Below are 22,935 nucleotides of genomic sequence, written 5' to 3'. Positions count from 1 at the left end.
TAATTCACATCATAATGAAAGGTATTTATAAGGCCATGTCACCAGTTAAAAAGCAGGCAAGTTCACTCCTATGATTGCTGTATTTCCATTTCCTAATCTCTGACTTATAGAAACACATTGATGATCCATCTTGCCTGTAAAACATCAGCTTTGCCTGGTTACGATCTTGCTGAAAAGCCTCAAAGGACCATTCTTTCTACATGACAAGTCAATGCTTACCCTAAGTAACACAGGTATTCTAACCCAGATGGTGACCCAGAAGTGCTGAAAATGAAGTGGCCCAGTCAAATGATGGCAATGCTTGTGTAGAAGTCTAAGAGAAGTCTAAGAGGTAGCAATGGAAAGTGGCAGAACTTGCTCCTCCTCTTTCACTTTGGAAATACCATATAGAAAAACAGTGTACAAATACTGAATAATACTAAAGCCTACTCATTTACTCTGCCAAGGTATTTATTGTAATCATTTCTCTATGATACTTGATGAATTGAATTTTGAGTGCTGAAATAATAAACAAGGGTAAAGACAAAAGCTGAATGCCATGCTGACTGATGTCATTAAAACCATGAATCATCTTTATACTGTCACCTGGAGAAACTCTTAGCGCCTTTCTAGCAGTACAACACAATGGCTGAAGGACAAAAAGAGAAAATATAGACATATTTGCCATTCAAGTTTCTGCTATGTGTGAATAACTTAATAACCAAACATTAATAACTGTAACAAATCTCATGAAAAGCCTTGTTTTTATTAAAATTGAAGGAACATACCACCTGAATTAAAATGTGGAAATCTCTGATCAATTCATATTTTTCCTATGGACATTATAAAGCTCTTATTATGTCAAGAATATAAAATTTAAAACTATCACAGGCCCAATTTTAGACAAAATCAATACACTAACTCCTTTTTTTTGTTGTTTGTTTTTTTGAGACAGGGTTTCTCTGTAGCTTTGGAGCCTATCCTGGAACTAGCTTTTGTAGACCAGACTGGCCTTGAACTCTCAGAGATCCGCCTGCTTCTGCCTCCTGAGTGCTGAGATTAAAGGTGTGCACCACCACTGCCCGGCTAACATTAACTACTTTTATGAAACTTTCTTACTTGCTTAGAAGTTAAGAATTAAGCTAAAATCTCCCTTCTCCCTTCATAAATCACTTTTTAAATAAGATTTTGAAATAAATTACAGAAAAAGAGAGATTTTGCCTATAAAAACTGACAGAACAGCAAGCAAAACCCACCACCATGCACTAAGCACTCAGTCCATCTCAGCTCTGCCATGTGTGCATCTGTAATCAGCTCTCCCACCTTAGTGAAGACATGACTGTAAGAGTAATTCTGGGGGCTGGAGTGATGGCATGCATGGTGGTTCAGAGTGCACACTGCTCTTGCAGAGAACCCAACATGCAAATCTGTACTCCACAACCATCTGAACTACAATTCCAGGGGATTTGCTTGTAGCCTCCATGGGCACCAGGCATGCATGGAAGTGAAACATTTATATACACAAAAGAAAATAATTCTGGCCATAATATTTTAAATATTAGATGATTCTAACATATTTTTGCTACTGTGTTGATCAGTAATACCGAGTGCAGACTAAATACATGATTTAATACATATTTTTCTATCCAAACATGAATGCTACTTTAAAAAATATTTCACAAGCAGTTCCTAATGACAGCATTTTTTTGACATGCAGGGTAAAAACATTGGCAGATTATGCTAAGAATATTTACATATGGCTTTCTCAGTAAGTTTAAAGTGCTTTATATATTTGTACATCAATTCCTACAATGAAGCACAGATCCTTTTTTTGTCCCTGTTAAAAACAAAAAACCCTCACATCTTACCACCCCATCTTTACCTATACCCTGCCCTATTCCCTCAGCACCAGGCACCCAGTACTCTGCCATGTGTCTTTACAGATGATCTATTCTACACATTTCCTGTAAACAATGCACATGGTTCTTCATGATCTCCTCTTTTCAAGCAATATATTGCTTTCTGGATTCATCTATGCTATGTTATTCATTTATTTATGTTTATTGCTGAACAGGGCTCTGTTGTATGAATAGACCACCTTTTCTTTGTGCTGAGCAGCTGATGGGCATTTCAGCTGTTTCTACTTTGTACCTATCACAAATGCTGATGCCATGGATATTTGCATACAAGGTTTGGTTTGTGCACACATTGAATTCTCCTGTGCATATTCCTAGGAATGGGAAGAGTTAGAAGATCAGATGCTAGCTCTTATTTACTGAGGAACTAGAAGACTATTTTTCCAAAGAAGCCACACCACTTTCCAGGAGTGGGTGTGACTCTTACTAAAACTTTTTAGGACCTTTCATTTTTAGTATAGTTATTCTTTGCACTTTTTGCCAAGTGGGGTTATAGCACTAATACCTTTGGAAGGGTGCAGCAACAAAGAACCATCTTAAGTCATAAAGAAGCAGAAAGTTCTTTTAACCACTGAGCCATCTCTCCAACCCTGTTTTTAATTCTTGGGAAGTTTATGGCAAGTATTAATATCATCTACATTCTAATAAATGAAGAAATGGGATACATACAAAGATGTTTCATTACTTGTTTGATGCAAACAACTGGTATAAAAGCCAAATATGTAATTCCAAGAGCAACCAGCTCGTTAATCAACAATCCTGAGCTGAGGGCTTAGATAACTCAGAGTACTGGTACCTGCACAAACGAGACTGATTTCAAGGAGACGTAGGTTAAAGTCAGAACTTTGTCTTCTGTGATTTGTCAACAGCACAGTAACAATGACTGAACACAATGCAAGTTTTCTCTTAGTCAAAAGTTGACACTGGCAGCATATCCTGGGTATAAAAGACTAAGTGTATCATAACCATCTTTAAAAAGAACCAAATCTTGAATGAGACAGGTATAATGAAATGCTATTATATCTATCCAGGAAAACTCAACTTACATTTATTCTTTCTTATGTACTGTTTATGAATCCTTATGGGTGCATTTATTATTTTTTTTGATTGAAAGATTTATAAAATCACTGTGTACCACATTTTGGATAGCTGTTCTCCATATTTACTTGTTCATTGTGAGATAGCTGTATATAAAATGTTTTAAAATGCAATGGACACCAGCAGCATACTAATCACAGAGATCAGAATGCACAGAAATAACTGAGACACTCCAAGGGAAGGGGCTTCTTGATACAAAAACCACAAGTGTCCAAAGGAAGGTGCTTCTTGATGTAAAAACCACAACTGTCTACTATAGGGAAAATGAAGATGTACATCTTTCTGCCCTAGAAAAAAAATTAAACTTGTATCTTAAAACATTTAAGTACTGTTGTTGACAAATTAATGTTATTTTATATTTTTCCAGTGTTCACCATGCAGGCATGTAAATGAGACAATACTGCACTCGTTTTCTTTTAAAAATGAGGCTTGCTCAGAGAACTGTCATGAAGTTGTTATGCTCAATGACATCTACCTTCCTAAATAGGAATAGATACTTTATTCTCCCATAATTTCAAATTCCCTTCATAGGTGATAGTGAAAAGGTGTCTCAGTTACAAAACAAATACAGGAGATAATATGTTTTTGTAAATGGTAATACAGTATACTGTAGGCGGAGACTGCTCATTTGTTTCCCAGCCTCCCAGACCTGAAATAATCACACCGAAACTATATTCATCAAAACACTTCTTGGCCTATTAGCTTAAAATTTTTATTAATTAACTCTGACATCTTAAATTAACCCATTTCTATTATTCTATGCATTGCCACAGGCTGTGGCTTACCGGGTAAAGTCCTAGAGTCTGTATCCTTCGGCAGCAACATGGCATCTCTTTGACTCAGCCTACTTTCTCTCTATATCTCTGTTCAGATTTCTCACTTGGTTTTATTCTGCCCTGCCATAGGCCTAAAGCCAATTCTTTATTAATCAGTGGTAATAAAACATATTCATACAGAAGGGAATCCCACATCAGTATAATATCACCCGCCAACTAAAGGTTATGGAAAGGCAAAAGTAGCTCTTCCAGAGAAAAATCTGTGCATTACTTTTCTAGTCACTGTGACCAGATACCTCACAAGAGACAAGAGGAGGAGGATACATGTTTATTTCTGGCTCACTCTCTAAGGAGATGTAGTCCATCACAGAGCAGCAGGAGCATGAGGTGTCAGTCACACTGTGCCTACTCACAGTCAGGAAGCAGAGAATGCTGAGTGCTGGTGCTCGCCACGTTCTCTTTCCTCCCCCTACTCAGTCCCAGTCTACACAGGGACAAGACACCAGCATTTAGCACTAGGCTTCCCTCCTCAGTTAACCCTCATACACAGGTCTAGACATCTGTCTCCTAAGTGATTCTAAATGCAGACAAGTTGACAGTTAAGATTAACTATCACAAGTCCATGCCTTGCCAACATAATATACACACACATCACTTTTAAACTGTAAAGGTAAATATATAAAATTTAAGTTTGCCTTATCCCTAGACTAATTTTTTTATTCTTTTTTTTAATACATAACTCCCTTTTACCTGACAGAAGAGTGTGACTTACATATTCAGCAGACATGTGTAATTGTTGGCTGCTTGTCAGTAGACTGGAGACGAGTGTGGAACCACAGTGTCTACTGTGGTTCATTCTTCTACAATTGTGTATCACTATCTAGTAACATGCACATGAGTGTATATGCAAATTTGAAGCCCTTACTGCTACATATTTTTCCAGATAACTTAGTTGCTTCCCTTTATATCCAAATTTCACAGGACATTTTAATTTTTTTCTTTTATGTTTACTAACTCTTAAGCTCAGTCAAACTTAGCCTCTAAGACTGCAACAAATATCCCCTTGTCAAATGGCAGTCACAACTCCTTCTCAGTTCTCTGACTTTCTTCTGATGGGGGCTCAGGACGTGCTACTTTGTGTACACTTGTACTGGAGCGAACATCTGATGTAACCCATGAAGAATTTACCTGCATGGAAAATTCTGACATTCTTCCTAAGGTTATAAGACTCATTCCTGAACTATCCTCCCCATATCTAGAAGGAAAGACATCATTATCTCTGAGGGCCCAGAGAAGACTCAGAACAAGCAAACTTCAGTGCTCAACTTCTACCCCCTTGCCCAATCCCCTCTGCAATGCTATATTTCTTCATCACACTAAGCATGAAATACACACAATTTTCCCTATTTTCTTATGTCTTCATTTCTAAAAGCCCTATATTGTACAAAGGAGCTACTCAATAAACTCGTATGCTTTTCTTTTGGTAACCTCTTTGGTTACATGGGTCTTGGTCATAGATTGTTTTAGAATCAGGTAGGTGATAATTAGGTGAGATTGTTTTAGAATTAGGTATGAGATCTTTTCCTTTGGCACCTACTCCTTCCGTGCTTGACAACTTTGCCACACCAAAAGTTCATGTTTCTCCGAAGTCTGCTGAAGACTGTATCCTGATAAATGCTATCCTTGAGAAACAACAATAGATCTTCAGCAATTATAGAAATGCAGCATGGGGTGGTGGTGGTGCATTCCTTTAATCCCAACACAGAGGCAGGAGGGATCGCTGTGAGTTCAAGGCCAGCCTGGTCTACAAGAGCTAGTTCCAGGACAGGCTCCAAAGCTACAGAGAAACCCTGTCTTGAAAAAAAAAAGAAAGAAAGCTAAAAGGAAGGAAGGAAAGAAGGAAGGAAGGAAAGCAGGAAGGAAGGAAGGAAAGGGAAGGAAGAAAAGAAGGAAAGGAAGGAAGGAAGGAAAAGAAGGAAGGAAGGAAGGAAGGAAGGAAGGAAGGAAGGAAGGAAGGAAGGAAGGAAGGAAGGAAAAAAGGCAGTGTGAGTGCCACTTGCTACATATCCTGTTGGGCTTCGAAGACACCTCAATTCTGAAATAACTTAAAATGTAGCTTTTAATTGTTCTCCTTCAAATTACTCCCAAACCTAGTATTCTGTTCTGATATGCACCATCCATAAAATTTATACGTCAATCACAAATTCAGGTTAATTTCTAGAACCTCAATTCCTTCCTACATGAAGGCTGGATCTGTCTTTAATGCTTTACTTTCAGTGCTCTCTCTCCTTTTGAAAAAAAATCTATTTCCTCTCATGTCCCATTGGTTTTATAACATAAAAAACTCATCTATCTATTCATTTATTAATAGCTCACTATGTAGCTTGGGCTGGCTGAAACTTGCTAGTTAGCTCAGGATGATCTTGACTTCAGAATCCTCTTACCTAAACTTCATGAGCCTTGAGATTACAAGTGTGTATAATTTGGCTAGATTCAAAACTATCTTTTAAGTAAGAGGTTTGTTTTTCTTAATATTCTCAAAGATTATGTTGGACTATTAAAGGAAATAAAAAAATAGAAGCAGTTAAGAAGAATAGTAAGAAATAAGGCTGGAGTAGGAGTCAGGGGACAAGTCACATGGAGTTTCTTTTTTTAATACTAGAGAATGAGTAACGAGTAATAGGCATTAGTAACCTGCTGGTCTTGCATTTCATTGCTATTTTGCATTTCTGAGGAATTCCTTTGAAGCACTGAGAGAGAACACACTTTTAGGGAAAATAACTGTTCCATAATTGATGTATTTCATAAATTTATGTTTCAGATTTCTGACCTTAAAGTAATCTGCATTTTAAAGTATAATGAAGGTAAGTAAAAACATAAATTATCTGTGTAAATAGCCTAGTGAATGTGTACCAAGAAACATATTTAAGATCACCATTAAAATGTTAGATGAAAATGGATCTTAAGTGGTCTTCACATGTCAAAAAATTAAGATGGGAAAGTATTAAACCATAGACAAAGCAGTCTGGACAAAAGCCCTTAGACTAGGAAGGAGATTTCACAGGAAACGTTTGCTGGTGGACCCAGAGGAACCCTGAGAAGTGTCTGGGAGACTGTAAAGAGTGTGTGGAGGGAAACACACAACTACAACACAGTTCTAGTAGTTTGACTAGAAGTGGCTGCCCCGTACCTGATGAGTTATCATTATTTCAAATTTTATTGCTGTAAATTGTATCATTAGAGTTTTATGATTAAAGCTTTTAGCAAAGCAAGCGGTTTAAATATTAATTTCCAAAATCAATGGTTTCTGCTCAATTGAACTTCCTTCTTTTTTTTTGTTACTCATTTTAAACAACTTTGAAAGGTCTTTTAAAGTATGAAGTCCTAGAAAAAGGTAAGTTGCACCCAGAAGACAACACATAATACTAGGTCCAAAGGCCCCACCAATGATGCACAAAATGTTATATAAAAAGATGTCTGTTAAATAGATGGAAAGATTTATTGTAAAATAATTTGTAAGTACAAAAGCGAAGTGTAGAAAGATATTTTGTTGACACTGGCACTAAACAAATGTCCCATTGAACATTAAAATTGAGAGTTCAAGGTCAAAAGGATATCTTAGAAATATATGTTCAAATACAACCTTCAAATCAGGCGAACATTTTAGTTTCTCTTTAGCCTCCACTGCCATTATTTTTCTGCGAATTTGAGGTTCAACATTTCATTTGTTTTATGAATGAATATTTTCCTCAAAGCAGACTATATTGTTAAGAGAGAAAAAAGTATCTAGTACCTTCCATAGCAAACATGAAAACCTTACCATTTAAAAGGAAATTGTTTCCATGCTAACAGCTCCACAGCCGTACCTTTAGAAAACAACTATATCATAAGCTTGTAGATGACAAACCAGCCAACCAAGCAGGCACCAGCTCCTGATCCTATCACTCCCACAATGAGTTGTCAACACTGACTAACAGACAGAAAGCAACGCTATGAAAGGAGACAGAGAGCAACTAAGCAGTTTGGAAAAGACTACCAAATTTCCCTAATTGTCCTCCAACTCTCTTCCTATGAGAATCAGATAAATATTTCTAGTAGCCTTTCTTCCAGATGTTTCTTTTTATATATGTATCACAGGCATTTCAAGCCCAACTTGTCCAGAAATGACGTTGATGACTTATTACCAAGCTTATCCTTTTAGATACCCTTCACTAAACCATTCCAATCTTATTCACTTCTGTCAAGATATCTAACCCCCAATCTAGCACATTTAGCCATCATCAACCCGTTTCATATATCACCCTTTCAGTATAATCACAAAGCTCACAAATGTTTGCCTTGAATGTTGATTAATTATATCACTTGGCAGGGGCAAGGGGAGATTACTGACTCTTCTCTAAAGGTTTGGGTATAGTTTGTCCCCTAAGAAAAGTTCATGTGTTGGGAGTGTGGTCCCCATTGCAGCATTAGTAAGTGATGGTGGAACCAATTAAATTGCTAGGCAGGTAAATTCACTTGCCACCAAGGCTGATGACCGGAGTTCAGTCCTTTGGATCCACATGACAGAGGAGGGAACTAATTCTCAAAGTTGTCCTCAGACCTTCACATAAGCACCATTACATATACCCACAGTCACAAAAATAAATAAATACATCAATAAATAAATTAAATGTAAAAGAGATGGTGGGACCTTTTAAGAGGTGGAACCTAGTGAGAGGTCACTAGGTCACTGAGGTCACTGCCCCAGGGAATATTAAAGTAAGTTTGGGCCTTAGTTAGTCCATGTAGGAGGGTTGTTATAAAGCCCTCCCCTGGTCTCTCCCTAGTTTCCGGTCTTGTGTCTTGCTATGTTCTTTCTTTCTCCTCCCACCGCCCCAGTACTGGGGTCTCTTATCAGGATGCCATGTGCCATGAGGTGATAAAAACAGGGGAACACTTGCCAGATCCAGCACCATGCTGTGTAAGGTTTCCATCACCAAAACTGTGGTGTTAAATACACCAGTTTTCTTTACAAATCCCTATGGTTATGGTACTCCCTCAGAGCAATGCAACATGGACTAATATCGCTCCCCTGCCTCCATTTGATCATGCCCCTCAGAGCACTGCTTCTCGGGTGTAGATACTAGATTACTAAGAGTAACACATCTGGGAATATGTTTAAAAAAAAAAAAAAACAAATTAGTGGCCTCCACCCCAGATCTAATCAATCACAAACTCAGGGAGTGAGGTGTGTTCTGACAGGTTGTCCACGGCATAAATTTTGAGAACCAGACCCACTGACAAGAGATTTAAACTTTTTGTTTTTTTAGGACAGAGATGATTAAGGGATCAGCAAACATCATTTAGCTTTCTTTGTCATTAGAGTTATTTTGAGCTACTGGGTCACAAATAGCACATATCAGATTGGGCTGCAGTACCTGATTTTGAGTAGACATCAAAGAGAAAACTTGGTTTACTGCACAGCAATTACGAAGATTGGGCTCTATCTGCTATAGCTTATATTCAGGTATGGGAAAATATAAGCTCAAGTGAAATTTCAAATAGACTTTGGGCAGCATTCAGTTCTTTTTAGTCTAGGTTCATGTGTCTCTATTTGTTCCTTACTCTCAGCGAACAAATTCAACACACTAAGGGGTTAGGATGAGTTTTGTGTCGTGTACAATTATACTAGGAATGAAGTTAAGTCTGAAGTATAGCTATCCTTTTAATTACCTGGATGAAGTATGGGCGATCATAAAATTAAAATGCGTTTCTAGATTTAAAAGAACAAGAACTATTAACCAAGTTTAACATGGATACACTGAGACCAATTTAGTTTAAAATGTCAGCTATCTGTTAATTAGTAGAGCTAATTTTTCCTATTACTGACCACACTGGCAGCTATCTGCTATAAGATTTCAGAAATTGCTACTAAAGCTAAAGAAAGTCAGTCTTTTGGGGTGGGGGCAGGAATTAGACTGTAGCAATGAAAATTGACAAGCTTTCCTTCATTTTATAAGAAAATATTTTTCAAAACAATTACATGGTCTCTGACAAGTTCCAGAACTTGGCAGCAAAATAGCGGCTGAAGTCATTATGATTCAGAGAATTAAAACATGTTCAAAGCGACCAGATCTCATGTACTTCAGGCTGGCCTTGAATTCCTGACCCTCTAGCCTCTACCTCCCAAGCTCTACAGTGATAGACATGTCTCACCATGCCTGCCTCAACTACTCTTTTAACAGAATATGATATGTATAAATCTTAGTTAATACTTATTAGTATAAATCTACATGACTTCAGAGTTTATACCACCTCTGACCCTTAAAAACATATTCGTAGAATTGTAAGTTTACCTGAAAATGCCTGCACATAGAAACATCGCCTCCTAAACTCAGACACAAGGACCTACAGGGTCATCGATCTTGGAGCAACCCTACAAAGGACTAACATTTTACACTGACTTCCTATGGATCTCTGTATGATGTACATAGTCTCAAAACTTTGATAATATGCAAAAGCCATGTCAATCTACAATTTTCTTTCACAAGCTTTCTACATCTTTATCCTGGCAGGAGGGGTTAGCTCTGAGTCTTTATAATATAGACTTTAGCCACAGTGTCTTTTATGGTAGGCATTAGTGTATACTTTAGTGAAGGCTCAAAGGGTAACTATTTTAAAGGGTTTGTGGGCTAAGTGGTCTGTCATATCCAGTTACTGCTGCTCTAGGAACACAGTAGCCACTGATAATATGAAATTAATATGAAAATAAATTTATAAACATAAATTACTACAGTTAGATAAAATGGGCATGTGTGCTCCAGTATGTTTTTACATATATCAACAGGTGGCAGGTTTGGGGGTCTGGCTCAAGGACCATGATAACTAACTCCTAGTTTAACATCATAGACATAATCATAGGAACTGGTTCCATAATAAATATACAAGATTATTTTGGTTCTTGTGGGCCTTAGTCACTAGCTTTTAAGATTTTAAAGACTGAGAAAGCCATTGGTATTCTCCTCTTGGAGGATGAAACAAGACTCCATTAAAATCAAAGTAAAGAGTAAAATTGTGCATGTTTCATGTTTTTGTTTTTTGTTTTTGAGACACGGTTTCCCTGTAGTTTATGAGCCAGTCCCAGAACTAGCTCTTGTAGACCAGGCTGGCCTAGAACTCACAGAGATCTGCCCGCCTCTGCCTCTCGAGTGCACCACCATGTATGCCTCATCTTTAAAGGCATATGACTGGTAAGGCACCTTCTGTTCTATTAGTAGGTAGCAAATCCCGTGTGCTATAGAAAACAAAGAACATATGTATTCATAGAAGTTGCCACAACCACTATTGCCAAGAGTACATACATCAAATTTCCAGAGCAGCAAATGGACCACAACCATAGTTCAAATGTTCATTAAAATGGCAAACTAGCTCCAAATCCAGTTGAGATGCCCTTTGCTCCACCATAGCTATGAAGTAAGTTTGAACTACTGGAGTCCTGTCAGCATTTTTATCATACCTAGACTGAAGAGTTAGTTCATCTTTGGGATCCAATTTTGGCCTCCTCTGGACTGTGTTCACTTTTTCCTTCAAGGAGTGAAATACCACTAAACTTCTGAGGGAACACTCTGAAACTGATGTCAAATCCAGACCTCTTTCTTCCACATAAGTTCTGGTCTCCCTAATGACACAGGTGGTTTCCATGAGTAATTGTTCTCCCCATTCTAGAACTCCTTTTCAGAGAACAAAACTGAGGAACCTGTGCCATACGTTTCCAAGTGGTTTCCTCAAGTTCCATTTAGCACAAATGCTCTTTTCTTCTTTATAGTAATAAGCCTCCAAAGATTCTAACATTATCTTTATGTAGATGGGCAAAAGTACCTCTATTTCACTATCCCCTCTTAAGCAGCAAAGAGCTTATTTTTATAAAGTAACACCTTAAAACTTCTATCATTAGACTATAAATTTTTTTGCATTTCTGCTAGAAACTTCCCACTACCAGTTTCTTCTTAAAGATATATGTATAAGATACATCCTTCTTAGCTAAGAGTGATGCATACATAGACTTTTATTCCCAGCATTCGGGATGCAGAGGCAGGTAGATCTCTGTGAGTTCAAGGCCAGCCTGATCTACAAGAGCTAGTTCCAGGACAGGCTCCAAAATTAGAGAGAAACTCTGTCTCGAAAAACCAAACCAAACAAAACAAACAAAACAAAAACAAAAAAATCCACATTCTTCTCAGTAAGACAATTCAATTAGAAAGTCTGAACTATTCTGAGTAGTATGGATGAACAAAATGATGGCCCTAAGAGAATATGTATTCGATAGTAGATAGTACTACTCTAGTGATGCAATGTCTATGAAGTAGAGAAGTTCTTCTTGAAAAGGATGTAGGACATACCTGGATGTACATGAGACCTAAAATCTTCAGTGTGAAAACCTGATGTTATCAAGATGCCTCCAAATATTTGCTTTTCCTCATGCTTTCCTCCTTGTCAATAATTCTGATGTTCAACTTTCCAGACTTACAATTCTAGTTATTCCCGATCACATTCTACTCTGTCTGGAATTCAGTCCTGAGGTCTGTTGTGCACCCCTCCACCCTGCCAACACCCTGTGTTCTGACACCTAGAAGTAGAGCATGCTCCAGCTCTCTGTGCACTTGACCCCTGATGTTCCTGCTTTGCTACATACTTCTGCTACAATCTTTACAAATGCTGACTTTTCTCCTCAGCTGTGTATATACAAACATATTCTACTCTGTGAGACAGTGGAGTAGTTATAGTCTTGAAGTAATAAAATATTCCAAATAGTTACAAAATGAGGTGTATATTTTAGCACAGTAAGAAGATAATTCAAATAATTGATAATAAATTAAGAGAGCCTTAGAAATTGAACAGAAATAGAAAATAAACCCAGGAAAGAGATATATTCAACAAGGCAAAAGGTGAATTTTGAAACTCTGACTAAGGGTGGAGGCGTGAATATAGAAATTAAGTATTATGCTTATTTCAGCAAGGCAACCAACTGCTGTTATTACTGAGGGTAAAAGAAAGATAAGAGTAAGTGGGAGCAGACTCACTCAAGTTAGAGAAAAAGCAAGACGGGACAAAGGAGCGGGAAATATTAGTAAACATAAACCAAGTGACCTGATTGTCGTCTACACAGTGTTCTGCCAGGAGTGACCCTCTGAGAGGCCTGCCTGGGCAACCAGTCAAGTGCAGTTACTGCTGAGGCCACACAGTCATTCTGCCACTGGAGGGAGTCTGTTCACATAGCCTTTGATGAGACTTTCCCTCTAAAACTTCTTGGTCTACTACAGAAATTGAATAGAGCTCCCAGCAAGAGTAAGAATTGGTTTAACATAGCTGATGGTTTTCTTGCTCTTGTCTGCTTCCTTTAGCTTTTATTTAGTCATGTAGTTCTTTGCTCACTAATGAAAATTTACAGCACCCTCACTGTAGTATCTGAGGCAAAGAAATGAATACAGAGACATAGGACACAGAACAGAGCAGCTGTTAGAAGAGGGCATGAAAAAAAATATTGTCAAGCAAGGGCGGGGGGAGCTGAGGCAGACACTTGTTCAAAGTGTGTGTCCAGGTCACAAGGCACAGGGAAATAAGCCACAGATGTGAACTAGAAGCTCAGAACAGCTTCTAGGACTATGAGTGACAAGTTGGAATGGTTGCTGAGCAGAGGGTCAGAATACTGCCGATGTCATTCTCTTCAATTTCCTCTTAAGATTCAGAATTTATTCAGAATAATTCCTCATAAAATGCTTTTCTAAACAGCACACAACTGAATTACTAACAGGGATAGAAATATTGGCTACAAAAGAGAGGCTAAAAAATAGTACCTTCAATTCAAGAGTTATGAAGAAGATAACATTCCACTCCCAAGAATTTTTCTCCATTTTGCAATAAGAATTGTGGCCTATGCTATATAATGTTTCAATCTACATTTCAAAAATCATATATGATTTTTACTATGCCTGTTTTTCATGAGGGTGCCTTGGGCTAAAACAGGTTAAGTAACTTGCCCAAGGTTACAGGACTGTCAGGAGCCAGCACGCTAATCTGGCCATCTAATCTGCAATGGTATTACTGCTATTCTATACTGCACGTCAGTGGGACTGAGCCGTGATTACCTCACCTTCATGTGATCGAGACATTAAAGGCACACGTCACAGGTGTTCATTTCAGGCATTTGCTTGCTCCAGAGGTGTTACCCAGGGTATCTAATGTGGACTGTGCCATTATTCATTTGGATTACTTTAAGCTCCCAATGTTATGATGTGTTTAAGTCACATATCCAAAGCATAAAAGAATGTTTCAGCTCCTTCTAAAACTTAAGTAAATAAGATTTCTTAAAGGAATCTTTATTTTGAATATATAAAGAAGAACCCCCTTCCCTTTCTCCACAGAACTACAAATAGAAACTGTAGTTTCCTTAAGTTGTGTTCACTTGTTAAGACGCATAATAAACCCCATACACCAAATCTAGAGAGCCACAAAACGACCTATTCAGAGAGATAATGACTGTTAAAGACAGAAAACTTTGGGGAGGATATGCATTAATATTACTAAAAAAAATCAGTCTTTCCTACTTCTCTATAACAACAATACAGGAGTACATATCTGTGTGATAAAAAGACAATGAGATTCAGAACTGATACAGAATTTTGTATAAGGGTCGGTGAGTTATTTTTTTTTTCTTGTCAAAGGAGGGTAGGCACCTCATGCAGCTATAGGAAGAAACAAACTAAAAATGGATTCCCATCTTTCTAATATTTTCAGATGAAACCTGGATGTCTTTCTTTCCATTAAAAAATCATTGTGAAGCAACATGCTGTATCAATAATGAGCTCACCAGAGCACTCTAGAGCTAGGAGAAGAAGCGCTTGCCTGCTTGGGGGATTAACAGAAGCCTGCAGAGCTACTGTGCTCATTCCAATAGTTTCCTAATAGAATGCTGCCTAAAATCCTCATTCTGAACTACAGTGATTAGCACTCGGGCAGGAACCATATACTAGCAACAAAGCAAACATGCCTGGGAAAGACTACTCACAAGGTAATACGCATGTGTATTTACAGGAACCCTTTGGCTTTATTAAAAACCCAATGCATGACTATTTGAACTCTGATATTCTTCCAAGTTTACTCACTTTTTTGCAAAATAAAGAAATAAAAGAAAATGAGGTGAGAAGATGCTATCAATCAGCATAAACTACAGTTTATAGGAAGACCAGCAACAGACGAAGCATAAAAGAGGAGAGCCAAAGAAATGAGAGACAGGTCGTTATACACCAGGAGCCAAACTTGTGCTTCATGCAACATGATACAATTCAAAACATCTGCAGGTAGAACGGAAAGCACATTAGCAACCCTACTAGATATATCTATTGCATTTCCAAGGTGTTTCATTCCATTTCTTACCAAATTAACAAGGGCAAAGTGAAATGATTAAAAAGTAAACCACAAACAAAGCAATATACCCCATGATCATAAAATGAAACTACAGCTCTATGGACCTAAAGTAAAAATATACCTTCAGCTACAAATGCTGCCATAACCTTGCCTTTCTACTTCATAGTTGATGGAAATGAGGCGGTGAGAGCTGAGGAGGGGGATGTGAGCCAAGGGCAGGGAGCTGTGTATTGCAACAGGAAACTGCTAAGGAAGGTCTAGTTAACAGATTTAGTACAGCACATTACACAACTCTTCTACAAAAAGTGTCATTCCCTATAAGTTATTCCCATGAAGCCAACTAACTGATTAGAAATTGCCATATACTGGAACAGGGTCACAAAGGGGAGAGGGAGACAAGAATTTGACAACCTCTCTATGGAATTTCTCCATTTTTTTTTTTACACATTTTCCATGGCATGGTTCTTTGTGTTTCTTGGTTTCAATTATTTTACAAAATGAAACCTGATTAGTCCAGCATAAATCCATCAGAGGACTACAAATAATAATTGTCATAGCTATTGCTTGATCCCAGCATCTCCCTCAATTAAATGTTACATAATTTGGTCACTTTGCAGGATTAATAATGTCAACCGAGATGCTAAAAATGGACCCGAAGAGCTACTATTCTAGAACAGACTATAGTAAAAGCAGTGTTAACTTGTACACCGTACATTAGTGACTCTGAACTTCATTAAACAAATATTTCCCTAAAAGCTATAATGAACACAGTGAATGCAATTTAAAACACCGAAATTACTGAAGTTGGAGGAACAACACTGAGTTATCTGGTCCCACTTACTATTCGAATGAGCATGTATAAATCACGGAACTAAATAAATATCAAAGCTACTTTCACCTCTAAAACCAATCTGAAAAAATAAAAATAGCTGCAGTTTAGGAAGGTAACATTATTAATGACATCTACCGTTAAAGAAAATATAAGTAGCCTTTACCACAATATTTATTTACTCTCACCACATCTCTCTTAGAAGCTAATGTTTGTTGGGTTCAAAGCGTTTGAATTTTGGTTTCAAAATTATTAAAAGTAAATTCATATTAACAATAACAAATGTATTAGTGAACAGGACTTTAGCTCTCACGCTACCTAAATGTTTAAAATATCAACGCCTAAACCGGTTATTAGCATTTAAATGCCTTAAAAAACAAGATCTTTGTTTCCTATACGGGTTACGGTGTTAAATATTATGACCTTACTGTATACCAAATAATATCTCTCATAACTTTTCTTTAAAACGCTTAATAGCCATTATTCACATACAGTTAAACAAAATTTCAATGATAGTCAAGTGTTTCCATGTCAACTGATTTTCAACTGTGTTATATGCAGAATTTTACAATTATCTGGCCAATCAGCAATCAGACGACTTCTTTACAAATGAAGTTTTATTCCAAATCACTGCAACAACACTGATCTTCCAACTAGTCCAGCACACCGCTCTGGGCCCACACTGCACTTTAACTCTCGGACCTGTGATCAATCATATTTTTTCCGGAGGCTGCCAACTTTAACAATAGAGTACCGACACATCAACACACAATGGTACGTGCTCCACACACACTGAATCCCAGCAGATGTAGAGGACCCAGTCCTGCACAGATTTTTTTTTTTTTTTTTTTTTTGACATTCTCTGAATCGCTCGCTGCCGAGAGCCAGGAACCTAGTGTCTGTCCTTGGTGCTGAAACGCAGCTTTTCCGCCCGCCGACTAAAACACTATGAGGCTCACCCCAGGTAGACACTTGCCGGGGTAGGAGGTTTGCACCGGAATGGAGAAGTTTCTGGTCAGGGAAACCTATCTAGCCTTTCCGGTGGCGGTTGTGCCGGGAGATCCAGGACCTGCCTGCTGCAGAAATAGGCAGCACCGGGCCGCGGACCCGAGAGGCGCCCTCTCCACAGCGGAGCCCTCTCGCGCGGATCCGAACGGCTCCCTCTTCCCAGTGAAGCCCTCTCCCACGGACCAGAGCCTCGGAGCCTTCTCCCGCGAACCCGGCAGGCGCCCTCTCCCCCGGCAGCCTTCTCCCGCGGACCCGGGAGGCGCCCTTTCCCACGGACCGGACCGGACCGGACCCCCTCCGCCCGCGTCCTTTTGTCTCCCGCCGATGTCACCGTGCCTCACCATCGCGGTCGCACAGCTGGATGGCCTCCAGGCTGAGGTTCTTGATCTCCTCACAGGGGCTGCTGGGGCTGCTGAGGGCATGGTCCAGGCGCGGCACCTCCATCTTCGCGACCCCGCGTCGAAGCCAGGCGCCGGCGGCCGGCGGGGCGAAGGGCGGGAAAGGCCTGAGACGGCTGAGGGGCGAGCAAAGCCTCCGGTCGGGAGTCGCGGCCCGAGGCGACGTAGACGGAGACGGCGGGTGGCGACAGCGACGGCGGCCGCAGGAGCTCCTCCGAGTGCGCGGCTCGGAGACTGAACGCCGGCCGGCGCGAGCGCGGGAGGAGCGCGCTCTCGGCTGGAGGGAGGGCCGCGCATGTGCACGCACGCACGCGCACGGGAGGGGGGAACTGGGGGTGGACGGGCCTACCTGCCCGCACACGGGCCCCGCCCCCTCCGCCTACCGCGCGCAGACCCGCCCCTGCCTGCCGCGCGCACGCGCCCTGAACAGATTCCGCACCTAGCCAGCAGAGCACACGCGCGCGCGCCCAAACCTGTCTCTCCCTGTGGCGCGCGCACCCGCGCCCACCTGCGGGCGCGCCGACCGTACCACGGGTCCTCGGCACGCGCGCGCATGCACGCGCGCCGGGCGGCCTCCCTCCGAGCCCCCCCCCCCCGTTCCCGCCTGCCGCGCGCACGCGCGCCCTCGGCTTCCCAGGCGTCGCAGCCCGCGCCGCCACGCTCTGGAAGCGAAGGACAGCGGAGCAAGCGCGCCACGGCGAGCGCGGGCCGTGGGAAGCTGCTCGGCGGGTCTGGCGCTCACTCGCCTGGCGATGGCGGCTTGGCTAGCTTTCACAATGCCAGGCAGAGCCGGACTGCCCACCCATGCTGCGACGAGGCGAGCGCGCGCGCAGGTTGGTTGTGGACCACAGATTGGGAAACTGAGGCCTGGGTCACTCAGGGTCCCTGTTCCCTGTCTAGCCCGGGTCTGCGCGCCTCACGAGGCCCTGCTGTGAGAAATGAGCCGCCACCTGAAGACTGCACGGGGCAGGGAGCGAGCACCGAGGTCGGTGCTGCCGGACAGGTGAGGCAGCGGGAAGCCTTTGGCTAGCTGCTGAGGAGGCAGCTTCCGGGTGACAGCCACTTGTCAGCCTACCTTCTCTGTCACTCATCTAAGGAACAAGTCTTCAGTGCTCTCCCTGGGCCGGGCATTGTTCTGGCTGCAAATGCAGGCAGAAGCACATCACCTGCTCTTTGTCACAATAGAAAACGACGAAGAGGGACCTGTGGTCCTCCAGGGATGCTATACTTGCATGCCCCGTTGCTTTTGGTGGCACCTGAAATATTGCAACACATTCATGACGAGGCAAAGGTTTTAAAAATAAAGTCGATATAGGCGACAGCCTCTTGGCCTCTGTTCCCATTTGCTGATTCGGAATACTTTTGTTTTTCTGGATATCACAGGATCTCCCCTTTATATTGTTTATTATTGGTAATTATATAAGTTCCCCGTTTCCTGATTTTTTTCCAGTTTCAAACATTGACATTCACCAATAAAAACAATTTACACGTAGATCTCTATATGCTACCTTTTCTGGTTACATCCGTTTAGCCATAAACGACTGTAGCTAATTAACTGAAGTCTCATAAAATGGAAGGGCCGCCTTAGATAAAATAAGCCCACGAGGAAGCCTGGCACAATTGCGAGTTGGTAATAAAAATCTGTGTAGGGTAATTTGGTATCCGTAAATGAAATGTCCTCATTATGACCTTAAAGGGCTTAATGAAGATGGATCTCTGTTTTGAAGTTTACAAAAACATTCCAGTATTAAGGTAGGAGAGTCCCTAAGGAGAGAGCAAATTACTACCTGCCAAGAGAAATGGCAAGACAGTAGTTATCGGATGAATTTCTCATGTTCAGAAGCCTGGCTCAGTAGAACTGGATATTGACAACCAAAGCACAGTGGGTTTGTCTTTCAGAGAATTCTCATATTTACAAATCACAAAGGGAACTGTAAACTACAGAAATAGTTTACTTGCAATCAAAAATCAAACATGCATTCATAAACTTTAATTCATACAATTATCACCTGGTATATTCAGGACAGTATAGTAGGTGGCGGGAATATATATAATATATCTCCCAATTGGGGACCATATTCAGTTGACTGTGAACAGGGCATCATGGGCAAAGAGAGTATACATACTTTATGTTCCTATCCCCAAGCTGTTGACATAGCTTAAAAGAGAGATGGTTTAGTTCGGTTTGGTTTCAGCATTGCCAGTCTATCGTGGTGGAGAAGATAGGTTCCAGCAATGGCAGCTAAGAAAGCGTAGAGAGTGGCGGGAAGCAGTCAAGGATAAAACACCTCCAAGGTCCTGTCTCCAGTGACCTGCTTCTCCACCCTGGTCTCACTTTGCAAGTTCTCCACGGTCTCCAAAATAGCATCACCAACTAGACCGAAAAATTGAAGCAGATTCAGATTATAACAGGGAAGGCAGCAGTTTTGCTTTCTGTGACTGCAAAAAAAAGTGTCTCAGTATTTAAAAAGTCACTGAGATCCAATAGAATGGCCATGAACCATCATATTAAGAACAAGGTACCTTTATCAAAAATCATGGCATTTACTTTTCGGGCCAGACATGTACCAAAGTACCAAAGATATGGATACTCTTCAGTCAGAAAGAGCCACCAGACAGAACTAAGAAATCGTAGGCTTAAATTGTAGTCGCCAACTTAAAGCAAACTACTAGGAGCAACTAGGAATAGAAGGGAATGCCATTATAGACATAAAAGTGGAAGTCAGCATCCTCTTCCAATAACCTTTCTTTCTGATATTCCCAGATATCATTTAAAGTAGGACATATCACTTATCTGCTTGCGGTGTTCGCTGCCACAGTCAAAGCTCCTACCTTTCGGGCCCAAGCCCAAAGTGTGCAGTTTCTGTAAATATGCTCCCCCATCAGTATCCTTGTTGGTTTATTTTCACAGTTGTTACTTCCAGTTCTCTTATAAAGACAACTAAGTTACCTGTGTTATAATTCATAAGCTAGTGTACATCAAGAATTGAATCAAATTTGAGAAGTCCCTCAGTCATATCCTAATCAGTACTTACCCAACATTGGAGCTTTTGACAGGAAGCTATCTATTTATAGTGATAAAGTCCTCATGCGCTAATCCAAACTCTTCTTTATTTTGAACACAAACATGCCTCCAAAAAGGGCCTTAATTTTTCCTCGTTTAGTATTTGTCATGTGACAGAACTTTTTCTAAGGAGATAAAACACACACATCTGCTTACCCTAGGCAGGGAATCCTCAACAAACCAAAGTTCGGATACCACCGAAGTCAACTTGGTGAACCAATGGGTTTTATTAGGGTTACTTACAAAAGTATGGGGGAGGGGTTACTTAGAGGAGCAGAAATGATTCAGGCAGCCATATCACTAAGACCCCGCCATCCCCCAGCATAAGTGATAGCTCACCAAAGCTGGGTAACCTGGAGCACACCGCACAGCCTGTAGGCAGCTCAGTAAGTGAGAAAGTATACTTTCCAAGTGACTGGTCCAAATCTCTTCCAGGCAGCTGGGCAGGTTTCTGATTCTTCCATGCAGCTGGTCTGCTCTTAGAGTAGTCTTTGCAGCTTTCCTCCTCTGAGAGCCTGATTTGTGGCTCAGGGGCCTTTGATCTGAAGGGGACTCTCAGCTTTTACTGCTTACTCTGGGAGGGAGGGAGGGCCTAGTGAATCTGGTAAGTTTCAGGGACTGAAACTATTCAAGCTACTTTTAGCTGTTTACCTTCCAGCTTAAGGTCCTTTCTGTAGCATGGAATGTAATCTTGGAGGAGAGTGTTAGGCAGCCATATTACAAGTAATAATTTTCCCTCTTGTCGTGTGTATTCAAACCCACAGCCGAACAGTTCCGCTTCCTTTGAACCTTTCTTCATTTGAGCTTAGCCGAAAGACAGAGAACCAATTCTTCTTTCAAATATTGCTGGTGTCACATCATCTTAGATATTTCTATCAATATAGAAAGTCGCCTTTGGAAGTTAAAATTCTTATCAATCCATATATAGTCATACTAAGTTTAAAATTCTAATAAAAAATATAAAGGAACACATCATAGTCTATAATGATCCATCTTTGCTCTATGTCAGACACCTTGTATGAGACATAATAAGATAAACCTTTCTGTCAGTTATAGTTAGCTGTTCATACAAGCTGACCTTGTAAGTACAGAAGAACTTATACTTCTCCCCAAATATTTTTATTTCCCTGGTGGCATAGTTTTAGGCACATATTGTTAGAGTGCTCCAAGTACCGAACTCCATACAATATACTAAATCATTAAATTCAATTGCAATACTTTGAATGTGCTTATTTTTATTACTTCAAATTGCCTCAGATTTTTTTTAAATCAAAGCCGAAGGAAAGAAGGCAACAGAACCTTTGTGGAGGCTAAATCTGTCTTTTATGATCCATATCAGGCACATCCTAATTCTCTATGCCTAGGTGAAAGTCAAGAGAGGACCAAAACCCTAGAAATAATCACAAAATACATAATAAACGAAGGCAGTGGTTTTCAAGTTTCTTCTTATGACATTGCTATAGCCTTTATTATGAACATCAGGACAAAAGAAAATTCGTGATTGATAGGAAGTTGAAAGCAATAAAATATACTAAATTAATTTGCCTTGAATCAAATAGTGTCTTGACTTATGAAGATCAAATGAGATAATGCAAATAATAATATAGTATGAACCATGAATAGAAAGTTAGAATATTGTTATGTTGGGAGACTTAGATTCTCATTTTTTAAAATGTAATAATTTTTGTAGTAAAAAAAAATTCTTGAACTAGCTCAGTAATCATTTTGAAACACCAAGAACATCTGCATTTGGATTAAATTTATGATTATCATGCCAAGGCTTTTAAGACAAGATGATGGTTCAACATATGCAAATTAGTTAATGCACAATATTAACATAATGAAGAATAAAAGTTGTATGATCATCAATAGATATAGGAAAACATTCAGTAATATTCAGCATCCTTTCACGTTTAAAAGGCCTTCAAAGTTTTAATTATACAAGGAATATACCTTGACAAAATAAAGGCCAGATGTCACAAATGCACCGGTAATATCAAATCAGTGAAAAGCTTTTTAGCTCTAAATCAGGACTAATGCTCATTCCACAAAGTGCTGGAAGTCTTTGTCAGAACAATTAGGTGGGGCAAAAACATCCACACAGGAAAGAAAAAAAAAACTAGGTTGTTTATTTACAGATGACTAAGTCTCATATATACAAACCTCCAAAAATGCCACAAAAATCAGAACAAATTCAGCAAAGTTACAAGATTAAAAAGTCAACGTGCAAGTTAGTTGTGTTTGTATATACTAATAAAGGATTCTCTAAAATGAAAAACAGTAAGAAATTTTATTTTCAGTAGCATCTGAAAGAATAAAAAGGGGTCTGGAAAGTTTGACTCATCCATTAAGGACTCCTACTACTCTTGCAGAGGACCAGAGTTCAGTCCTCAGAAACAACTCCAAGAATCCAGCACCCTTTCCTGGCCCACACAGCTACCTGAATTTGTGCACATACCCTCAC

The 22,935-nt window shown here is 40.0% G+C and overlaps 2 protein-coding genes across 4 annotated transcripts in view; one reads left to right on the top strand and one right to left on the bottom strand.

The window, feature by feature from the left end:
* Phyhipl (phytanoyl-CoA 2-hydroxylase interacting protein like) overlaps positions 1–17,660 on the bottom strand; it is a 30,239-nt gene extending 12,579 nt beyond the window's left edge. The window contains exon 1 of one of the 2 annotated variants that reach the window (XM_050140390.1): positions 17,351–17,660. In XM_050140390.1, coding sequence (XP_049996347.1) covers positions 17,351–17,453 — 103 coding nt within the window. In that variant the 5' untranslated portion in view covers positions 17,454–17,660. Of the gene's footprint in view, positions 1–2,564; positions 2,719–17,350 lie in introns of those variants that run through there. The other variant, XM_050140398.1, reaches the window with a different exon arrangement.
* A 42-nt stretch (positions 17,661–17,702) lies between these two features.
* LOC126500470 (uncharacterized) overlaps positions 17,703–22,935 on the top strand; it is a 106,212-nt gene continuing 100,979 nt past the window's right edge. Inside the window, exon 1 of one of the 2 annotated variants that reach the window (XR_007591356.1) lies at positions 17,703–18,410. Coding sequence is in view for 1 of the 2 variants with exons in the window: in XM_050140412.1 (XP_049996369.1) it covers positions 17,703–18,240 (538 nt within the window). In the remaining variant the exon portion in view is untranslated. The remainder of the gene's footprint in view (positions 18,411–22,935) is intronic. The other variant, XM_050140412.1, reaches the window with a different exon arrangement.

Source organism: Alexandromys fortis, unplaced genomic scaffold (assembly GCF_014885135.2).
Source record: "Alexandromys fortis isolate MF-2015 unplaced genomic scaffold, M_Fortis_MF-2015_v1.1 scaffold_9, whole genome shotgun sequence".
Taxonomy (NCBI): Eukaryota; Metazoa; Chordata; class Mammalia; order Rodentia; family Cricetidae; genus Alexandromys; species Alexandromys fortis.
The sequence above is the reverse complement of the archived record's forward strand: the minus strand, read 5'-3'. Positions and strand labels throughout refer to the sequence as shown.